The sequence below is a fragment of the Triticum aestivum genome, chromosome 3D, assembly GCF_018294505.1.
Source record: "Triticum aestivum cultivar Chinese Spring chromosome 3D, IWGSC CS RefSeq v2.1, whole genome shotgun sequence".
In the NCBI taxonomy this organism is placed as follows: domain Eukaryota; kingdom Viridiplantae; phylum Streptophyta; class Magnoliopsida; order Poales; family Poaceae; genus Triticum; species Triticum aestivum.
Genome location: NC_057802.1, coordinates 6,401,397 through 6,411,485, shown reverse-complemented (window position 1 = coordinate 6,411,485; position 10,089 = coordinate 6,401,397). Strand labels below are relative to the sequence as shown.

Below are 10,089 nucleotides of genomic sequence, written 5' to 3'. Positions count from 1 at the left end.
CTTGCTTCGGTACGTGTTGGCCACATGGATAATACTAAAATGTTGACACATCACCATATCCATGTTTATAACGAAGTGATCGTGACATGCTACGGTGTCAAATACACAATGACTGAGATGTGTTACCAAAATCCAATCTATGCCTTGGTATTAATTTAGCTCTGGTAACTGTATTATAAACAAAACAAGTGCAGCACATACATTCAAGATATGTACTAGAAATCATGGAAAATATTATGTTTCAAAAAAGATTGAATGCCAGAAAGGGATGTAAGTGATGACAGAATAACAACCCTAATGATGCAAAGTATTTAAGAGGTTCCTCTTTTGCAGGCCCCATATATACAACTTCTCCCTCTGACAGTAGCACAATGTCATCAAATTTGCTATAGACTGAACCCCTCGGCTGGTGTATAGAGCATATCACAGTGTGTCCATCTTCTGCAAGTTGTCTAAGGGTCTCCATCACCTTCTCTGCCTGGAATGCATCAAGGCCTAAAAGAGTTCATGTGTTATCAGTTCATATTTATAGCTGTCATACCAAGCGATTAAAAAAGTCTAATAAATATTCAGGATAGGATCTCAGAAAAGCAAAAACTGATTCACATGAATTCAACACTTAATAAGGGATCCCACTTAAAACAGAAAGTTGCAAGTGTTGAAGTGTATATGTGGATTGCCTAGCCCTTTCCATCAGTTCGGACTTTTGGTTGCGTTGGCTAGTGCATGAAGCTTAACAGCAAGAACAGTCTATCAATTTCCTTCATAGGGTCGTGGGCAATACTTAGGTTGGTGACAGTACAAGCAGGGAATATCTTTTTTACAGTCATCATGTACTTCTATAGGATTACCATGATGTTTTTTTACGGGAATAACCAGGCAGCAACCTCCTTGCCCTTTGGGAAGGCCACGACATTGTCAAGGTGCCATGTAATCACAGTTAACCTTCCATTTCACTGAAGTGGGTTTATGTGTTACTATTTTTCATTAAGTTTCTGTATATCACTATCTATTTACATACATTTGCTAAGTGGAAGAAGTGACCAAGCATTTGCTGCCGTGCAAGTAAATCTAACTATAATAACTATACAGAAGTAAAATGAAAGGCCAATCCAAACCAGGGAACGTAAGGAAATAGTAGTAATCAGGTAAAATACCTGTTGTTGGTTCATCCGCAAAGATGACTGAAGGACTTGCAATCAGTTCACATGCAAGCGAGAGGCGCTTCTTTTCACCACCACTAATTCCGCGTACTTTTGCATCACCCACAATAGAATCGGCAGAGTTGACCTTTCATCAAAAAGAAATGAATACATAATTATAATACTATATAAAATACAAATCAAATTGAACTAAGAGTGACATATATTGATCATCCAACAATCATGTAAGTTCCCTGTAAATTCATCCAACAACTGTGTAAGGTTCCCCTATGAAAAAGGAACAACCAAACTATGTTGCCATCAGCCATTCATCGATAACTTACCAATCCAAGGCGAAACAAGAGATCATTAACATACTTCTCCTTCCTCTCAGGAGACATGGTGTCGGGAAGCTGGAGTTCAGCGGCAAGGGAGAGTGTTTCCCGCACCGTGAGCTGTGAGAAGAAAATGTCTTCTTGCCTCACATAAGCGATCCTACGGAACGTAACACTTATAACATGAGTTTCTATTCCACAAACGTTTGCAAGAAGATGAGACCCCAATTGGAATCAGCATAGCTTACTTATAACCGCCCTGCGACATAGGCTGGCCATTGACATAGAGAAAGCCCGAGAGGTGCAAGGAAGGCGACGCCGCGAGCTGCCCTGCCAGCACATTGAGCAGCGTCGTCTTGCCGGACCCTGACGGCCCCATGAGCGCTAGCAACCTCCCCGGTTTCGCCTCCCCGGACAGATTCGACAGCAAGAACCTTGCCTGCCAAAATCACACAACACATCACAAACAATACATACAGGGTTTGCATACTCTGGAAGGTTCAGACAACGGGTTAGCCCACGCAAAGTTATGCAACTTGTCCCACAGTAACAGTTTGGCCTCACTGTTGCCGCTGCTACATCCCAGGGTCACATTGTAGGGGTGTGCTTACTCTGAATCGTTCCAACTCAAAATTTCACGATGCAGCACATTGATGAACAATGTAGGGTGTGCATACTCTGGAAGATTCAGACAACGCTCGGCCCACGCAAAATTATGCAGGTTGACCTATTAACAGTATGGCCTCACTGTCGAGTGCCACTGACACATCACTGAGTCAACCAGTCGACGCCCCAGCAGGGCCCAGCGCGAGCCACTCAGACCAGCCGAACGTGGCCCCACACTATCCTGCGCCTCCAACCATTGTAGCACGAGAGAGAGACGAGACCAATGCGCGCGCGCGCAAGGTGTTCGGCCGCGGGACTCCGGCGAGCAGAGAGTTGGAGAGGGAGGGCGGCGTCAACCAGAGCGACTCACCATGTCCCCGCGCTTGTTCTTGAGGGCGCAGGTGATGCGGGCCCACCGGATGGCCACCGGGCGCACCCCGCCGCCGCCTCCCCCCTCGCCGGCCTCCGCGTCCTCCTCCTCCTCCTCCGCGGGCGGGAGGAGGGCGGGGCCGGCCCCCGCGGCGACGACCCGCAGGAAGAGCGCGGCGGCCAGCGCCGCCAGGAGCTGGCCCAGCCCCTTGATCTCCATCCCGCGGCGACCGGCGACGAGCGGAGGAGGAGGAGGAGGGGTTTAGCCGCGCCCTCGGGCTTAAGCCTCGTCGTCCTTCCTCGTCCAGCTCCAGCGAGGCGCGTTGTGTGGTGGTGGTTAGTTTGTTGCGGCATGGCATGGGATGGGGAGAGAGAGGGAGCGTTGCCATCGGCGACCTGGGCCGCCGCTGGGCCGGTCGTCAGGACGGCAGGGCCTTGGGAGCTTACGCTTGTCACGCTGGGCCGTCGCATCCGAAGCGAACGACAGGTTCGAACAAAGGAGATCGGGTCCACCCCTAACAAAATTTTCTCAAAAAAAAAAAACCACAAAAAAAGGAAGATCAGATCCACGTCGTGGTCCATGTGGCTGTTCTGGAGTCCGCGAGTGGAGTGGAGTGGAGTAGCCGTTGCCCCCGCGCAAAAGAACAAGCCGTGATTGAGTAGTAATCAGATTTCTAAAGCGCGGGCAGTCAACGTAGATCGCCCCTCCCACCTAAAACTGTTTGTTTAACAGCAAGAAGAAAATTCAGAAATGTGCGCTTACTTGTGTACTACTATGTTAAAAAGAAAAACAAGAAGAAAAAGTCGGAAATGAGGGTGTGTTTTTCTCTTCTTAGTACGCATATTATAAAAGTTAATCAAAAGTAAATGTTACACAAGGTCCCTGAACCATCGAACGATACCATCACCAGAACGAGACATCGACGCGCCCGTGTTGCCGCTCCCATACCGAAGCCGGCCTGACTTTGTTGATGACAGCTAACAAGTCTTCGCACACGTGTCTCTAAGGACCTGTGCCCTAGAGCCAAAGTCGTCGTCGTTGAACCATTGAATCGATCTAAAGTGCCTAACAACAGATTTCATCGTGACGCATGCACAACGAGGAACTCTAACCTACGTCGAAGCTCCATCGATTCCATCTTGACGAACAAATTCGTCAAGGATCGAAGATCAAAAGAGAATTCATGGGTTGGTCGGTGCAGAAGGGAAAGAGAACTTTACCTAGTCGTCTTTGTGTGAGGGGAGGATAAAGATCCAGCGGAGCTTTGAGCGTGATGGGTTCATCGAAGATGGTATGGTTGGCAGGGGTTGTTTTCAGCTAACCTGACGTCACACAACAAGCTTGCAGCAAAGCGATAGAGACTCAATTTGAAAAGAGGAAGAAAAAGGGCGAGGTCCTATCTCCGTTGCTCGAAAAAAAAAGCAAAAAGGAAATTCAGAACTAAGCATGCTGGGTTTTTCTTTCTTAAGAAATACGCAATCAAATATAAAAGTTCATCGAAGTATAAATCAGCACAAATATAATAAAAACTACATCGATGTTCCTAGACCATTGAGCGACCACTACTGCTAACGCTCCAATAGCAAGCTGCTTCCATATTGGAGCTGGTCTGACTTTATTGATGATAGTTGAGAAGTCTTTCTGCACATGCCGCTAGGGACTAGCGCCCTGGAGCCAAAGTTGTCGCCGTTGAACTCTTGAATTGATCCAAAGCTTCTGACACCAGATCTCATCACCGCGCACGCACGGGGAGAAACCCTAACCTCGTCGCCCCATGAAGATGGAAGGAATCCGCGCCGGAGCTCCGTCGACTCCGCCTTGACAGACGAATTCGAGAAGGGTCAAAGACCGAAAGACCAACCCGACGACGAAGTGCCGCCATCCGTTCGAGCACCGACTCCGCGATGACTACAAAACATAATCTAAAGCACTAGCCAAAGCCGAGGCACCGGATTTCTCCTCCCCATCACCGGTCGTCGGAAACGGCGAGCAGATGAAAGAAGAATCCGCAGGCTGACCCGATGACGAAGCTTGGAGGAGGGGAGGAGGAGAACTTTACCCTAGCCGCCGGCTTTGCGCGAGGGGAGGGAAAGGATCCAGCGGAGCTTCGAGCGTGATGGGTTCATCCAAGATGGTATGGTTGGCAGGGGTCGTTTCAGCTAACTTGTTGTCACGCAGCAAAGCGATAGAGACTCAATTCGAAAAGAGGGAGAAAAAGGAGGCAGGGTTTCGGTAGAAAGGGAGGAAGAGATCGCCTACACTAGTAGGGAGGAGCAGTACTTTAGCGGCCACATTAGGCCGAGGAACAACTACACGCAAAGTCGTCTTAGTTACACTAATTAAGCAAAGACGTACGTACTTACGTCAATGCTGCGCACGCGCGCGGGACAAACACTAGCGGTTAAAGTTTTGCACCCCTCCCATCCCACGCAAAAAACTAAAATTAAAATTTGCACCCGGGCCCCACGACGATAACCTTCACTGACACGGCGGCCACGGTCCATGGATACCATCCCCCTAATCCCCACCACCTACCTACCCACCCCCACCCGATGGATTCCTGATTCTTTACCGCGCGGTGGCGGCACCCCGACGTGGCCCACGCGCCAGCGTCGTCGGCCCGAAGCAAGCGCCGTTCGCTCGCCCCATCCGACAACTCCCCGCTCCCTCTGCCCGCCTCCCCCCAGCTGCCACGCGACCCAAGCCCGTCTGCCCTGCCACCACTGACGTGCGGGTCCATTCCTGTAGGGCCGGCATGTCATGGGGACTACGGCGGCCGCGTCGACGCGTCGACTTGGGTTGGCGCCGGTACATAGCGACAGGCGCCTCACGCTCTCTCTCCCACCTCCGTACGCGAGGCCTGGCAGGCAGAGAGAGAGAGAGAGAAACGTACGCGAGAGAGAGAGAGAGGCAGAGGAGATCGAGCTGCCGATCTCGCCCGCCATTCCCACCCCCGATGCGATCTCGCCGCCAAACCCTAGCAGCGATCCCGCGCCCCAGCAGCAGCAGCACCACCCCGCCGGAGCCCCGGGCGCCGCGGCGTTGACGCCTGCCTGCTCCCGCGCGCGGCCGACTAGCTGAAGCTCAGCGCTGCTTCGTAGCGCAGCTCCCGCCTGCTCTGCTCGGCTCGGAGGCGGGGCCGGCGATGGGGGCAGCGGACAAGTGGCTGCTGCCGCTGGTCTCCGTCTCCTTCGTCTCGCTCATGCTCTTCCTCTCGGCGCTCTCGGGCTACTCGGCCTCCTCCGCGCTCTTCGCGCGCCTCCCGCCGCCCTCCTACGTGCGCCGCGGGGCCGCCGCGCCCCCCTCCTTCGCCTACCTGCTCTCGGGCGGCCGCGGCGATGGCCGCAGGCTCCTGCGCCTGCTCCTCGCCGTCTACCACCCCCGGAACCAGTACCTGCTCCACCTCTCCGCGGACGCGCCCGAGGCCGAGCGCCTCGACCTCGCCGCCGCCGTCGCGCGGGCCGCCCCCGCAATCACAGCCTTCGGGAACGTCGACGTCGTCGGCCGCCCCGCCGCGGGCACCCCCATGGGCTCCTCCGGCCTCGCCGCCACGCTCCGCGCCGCCGCCGCCCTGCTCCGGCTCGACGCCGAGTGGGACTGGTTCGTCACGCTCAGCGCCGCCGATTACCCCCTCCTCACCCAGGACGGTAAGATTCCAAATGTCAGTCCTCCCCCAATCTAGCACAATCAGTTTGGGAAGTTCCCTGCGCTGTCCGGATCTAGCGCAAATCTGACGGGTGCCTTGCTTTGGGGATTCGGGAGGCGTTTCTTTCTTCAATTGTCGAGCTGCGAAGGGACATTTTCGGCAGTTCGGTTGAGCTGTTGCTGTAGCCCCCGGAATTAAATCTGTCTTGTGACGCTGCTTTGTTTTAAGTGCTGTTTAATGCTTGCTGTCACATTGTACAATTACTAGTATTAGATGCATAATTATCTATGTTTGGCTGACTTGTAGCAACGGAGTATTTGTACTTGTTTACAATGTTTTTAGGCACTGGTACGAAAGCTGCCCTTGACAGGAACGTAGTATACCACAATATATATTACTACTAAATATAGTTTGACATCTTGTTTTCGTCAATTGCTGTGTTCCTGCTTCATGTTGTCAAGCCCAAACCCACTGAATTACCTATCTCCGGTCTTCTCTTCATATTGAAGCTCATCAAACATGTCAGCTGTACGCAACACTCTAGCAGTAGCTTTGTTTCGGGCATGTAGCAATCACCCATTTTTTACAGAGCATATGACGCTAATTGACAACATCTAGGTGCATTCATGTTTCATTTATGCTGATCGTCTAGGGAAGTTGTTTCTAACAAATAAGGGGGTCTTTGGTGAAATTGAATAAATAAAAAGGAATTTTAAAAAATGTAGGGAAAAAATATCGGCATACAGTTGAGAAATGAATCTTGTGTGTTTCCTTCAGTCCCGAAATCCATGAGTTGTGCATGAGGAAACCTTAAATTTGAAGCAAACATGACTGATGGATCATACAAAAGACACAGCAACTTAATTGAGTCCTGAGAGTCCCCTTTTGTGTTTCTTCCTCCCAAAGTGGTCATGTGCCCACATCTTCCTCCCAAAGCCATTGCGGAAACGCAACACAGTCACTTAAAAGTGAAAATCATCTATCATAGATTCACTGCATACTTAGAAGTTACGTGCTGCTGTTACTCTCTTACTCATATACTTGTTCCCTAGCTTGACCGTAATGTACTGTACTTCAAATTTTTTTCTGGGGTTAGCTTGCTTTAACATAGTAATAATCTGGTATTTATTAATACATTTTACCAGTTATCTTTCACATAGTACAGTAAGTAGAATGTCCACATACTGCAGTTATCCTTGCCTGGACCTCGTCATATATTTTTTCTTCTCATATACGATAGGTCTCTTGTATCTTTTCCCACAGAAAATGTATGTAACATGCTAGCCCCAACATGCATATGTAATTCTCCCAGACCTTCCTCCTCGTATCTTATTCTCTCTTTCCTAAGTCCTGTTGAACCCACACTATTGATCTGCGCTTGGTTTTGTTATGTTGCTAGGGTGATTTAAGAAAAAATTTACTTATCGTCAGTCTGGAGTTATTTAAGTTTGACGTATACACTTTACCTTTGCGCATGTGTGAATGTCTCAACTGATGAAACTTTATGGTAGTTAATGGAGCTTGAGTGCTCCTGACTTCTCTGGTATTTATGGTCTTCTATGTTTTCGCTTGCTGCAGACCTGATTCATGTCTTCTCGTCTGTGCCAAGGCACCTCAACTTCATCGATCACACTAGTGATATTGGATGGAAAGAGTACGTACTATCTGAACTTAGTAAGAATTTAGCCGCACTGGTATTAGTTTCACCAATATATTGTTGCAGGTCTCAGAGAGTGCAACCAGTCATAGTAGATGCTGGGATATACCTGGCTGGCAGGAATCAGTTCTTCCAATCCACAGAGAAACGGGCGACTCCAGATGGTTTCAAATTCTTCACAGGTATTATTATTATACCTCTGCTTCTACTTCCCCGTCCTTCCTTTCGACCAAATACTTTTCATCCTTATATGTGTTCCATTTCTGATAGGTTCTCCTTGGGTCATTCTAAACCGGCGGTTTATAGAGTACTGCATTTTCGGATGGGAGAACCTCCCTCGAACCCTTCTCATGTACTTCACCAACGTGATGCTGCCTCTGGAAGGTTATTTCCACTCGGTCGCGTGCAACTCGGACTTCCGTAACTTCACGGTGAACAATGACTTGCGGTACGTGGCCTGGGACGACCCGCCTCAGATGGAACCCCGGTTTCTAAACATTACACATTATGAGGAGATAGTGGAGAGCGGAGTGCCCTTTGCTAGGAAGTTCCGAGAGAAAGAGTATCTGTTGGACAGGATTGATGAGAAAATACTCCAGCGGTGGCGTCACAGACCTGTTCCTGGAGCGTGGTGCACAGGCAGGAAGAGATGGTTCAGTGATCCATGTTCCCAGTGGAGCAACGTCAACATCGTAAGACCCGGGCCCCAAGCCGAGAAGTTCCGCAGATACATGGACCGGATCCTGGAAGAATCGAAGTCAAGCAACAGCTCATGCGCGCAATAGCAGCACTGAACCGCGAGGCTGCATGCACTTTCCGGCAGTCGAGCGTGTCTCATTTTGCACAGATCGAGCGGCTCTCCACGTGTTCAGAACTCCGGCATTTCCGCCTCCCGTGGGAGCATTTTTGCTGCAGCTGGGTTGTGCGCACAGGGCCAAGGTGAGAGGGCGTGCCTATTCTTTCAGAGATATTTTTGGTAGCTGCCATGACTTGAAGGTCTCTTCTCACTGCTGCGTTGCATCCCAGCATTGTTGGAGGCCAGGGAGCTTTGGGCTGGGGGTTGATTACCTCAGCTTGTAGGGAGTGTAATTAGTAGCGATGAGTCGAAGGACCTTGTGCGGATGTTTATAGAACCTTGGTGGAATTCTTGGTGCTCCCATACGGAATTGAATCGAGAGAAAGGCAAAAAAACATGAAGGGTGGGGAATTTTGTTGGCCTTGTGGTTTTGGACTGGTTGCTGTTGTGCTTAACAGAACGCTCATGGTTTTTTTTTTCTCCTCTTGAACTGCAGAATGCAACCACATGTGACGTCTGATTTATCTTATCCAGTCTAATATGTCTATACATCGATGGCTGCATGCATCGTCTAGATGCAGAAGCCGGGGGTTTATCCTCCTTTTCCAAAAAAAAAATGTAGCAAGCTTTAGGATTATTATTATCAGGTGTAGGGTTGTAGAAAGAGTGGTTACCCAGCCTCGCTGGCTCTGACTAGAATCTGTTTCGATTTGGTTTGGAGGGCGTGAGTTAGTTCCGTTTCAGGGTGGGAATGGGCCGGGTCGACCCGTCGGGTCTTTGGCCCGACCCAAAAAAACAAGGCCGATGGTCAGTTGGGCCGGCCTTGTACAAAAAAAAGGGCCAGTAGAGCCGGCACAGAGTGACCCATTGGGTCAGCGGGGCCGACCCACCTCACCTCCGAGTACTGGAGTCCATCGGTATCACCAAATCCATCTTGCTAGCTTAGCTTATACGACAACGCGATTAGCCAATTATATAGTATACTAATGAGCCGAAACATCAACCAGCTAACTTGTACACGTACTAGAATCCATTAACCCAATCGTCCTTTATAAACCGGACGTGAAAGGAGCTGAAATTGTATATTGTGGTTCATTTGTATACTTTAATTATTTCAATCATGCATGTTCAGGTCATAATTTTGTTTTACTTGTAATAACATATTCTTGAGAATATTCTATGTGTAACCACAACCAAATATTTTATAAGAAAATAAAATTTGGGTTGACCCAAAGTACCCATCCGGCCGGCTAGGCCATTGACATTTTTGAATTGGGTTGACCCGTGGCCTCTCAAATTGGCCTCGAGGCCAACGGGGCCGGGTCCAAGGCCAGGGCCGGGCCCCATTCCCACCCTGAGTTCCGTTTCCTTCGGAAAACATGGCGCATTAGATTGAGAGTGGATTTGATCCAATGCGTTGTGGATTTTGGCAAGTAAACGGAGCGTGGGAGGCGCCTAACCTGTCCACCGGAGTGAAGCGGGAGCTGCGCCGCCGTTCTGGTCCTCGCCTCCCTGGAGGGAGCCGCCGCTGTCTGCA

At 49.9% G+C, this 10,089-nt stretch overlaps 2 protein-coding genes across 2 annotated transcripts in view; one reads left to right on the top strand and one right to left on the bottom strand.

The window, feature by feature from the left end:
• LOC123076804 (ABC transporter G family member 7) overlaps positions 1–2,797 on the bottom strand; it is a 5,742-nt gene extending 2,945 nt beyond the window's left edge. Inside the window, exons 1-5 of the mRNA XM_044498940.1 lie at positions 2,454–2,797; positions 1,726–1,916; positions 1,487–1,637; positions 1,158–1,290; positions 294–495 (exon numbers count right to left, since the gene is read on the bottom strand). Coding sequence (XP_044354875.1) covers positions 294–495; positions 1,158–1,290; positions 1,487–1,637; positions 1,726–1,916; positions 2,454–2,672 — 896 coding nt within the window. The 5' untranslated portion in view covers positions 2,673–2,797. The remainder of the gene's footprint in view (positions 1–293; positions 496–1,157; positions 1,291–1,486; positions 1,638–1,725; positions 1,917–2,453) is intronic.
• A 2,492-nt stretch (positions 2,798–5,289) lies between these two features.
• Positions 5,290–9,038, top strand: LOC123076805 (beta-glucuronosyltransferase GlcAT14A). The gene is made up of 4 exons (XM_044498941.1): positions 5,290–6,100; positions 7,678–7,753; positions 7,823–7,938; positions 8,027–9,038. Exons 1-4 carry the CDS (start codon positions 5,599–5,601, stop codon positions 8,539–8,541), a joined length of 1,209 nt encoding a protein of 402 aa, XP_044354876.1. The 5' UTR covers positions 5,290–5,598; the 3' UTR covers positions 8,542–9,038.
• The last annotated feature ends 1,051 nt before the right edge of the window (positions 9,039–10,089 follow it).

What these genes read in the sequence shown, in the direction of transcription:
- LOC123076805 (XM_044498941.1), top strand. Translation starts at nt 5,599, where the DNA reads ATGGGGGCAGCGGACAAGTGGCTGCTGCCGCTGGTCTCCGTCTCCTTC. An exon ending in CCCCCTCCTCACCCAGGACG is followed by an intron (nt 6,101 to 7,677) that starts GTAAGATTCCAA and finishes CGCTTGCTGCAG; the next exon opens with ACCTGATTCATGTCTTCTCG. An exon ending in TGGTTTCAAATTCTTCACAG is followed by an intron (nt 7,939 to 8,026) that starts GTATTATTATTA and finishes CATTTCTGATAG; the next exon opens with GTTCTCCTTGGGTCATTCTA.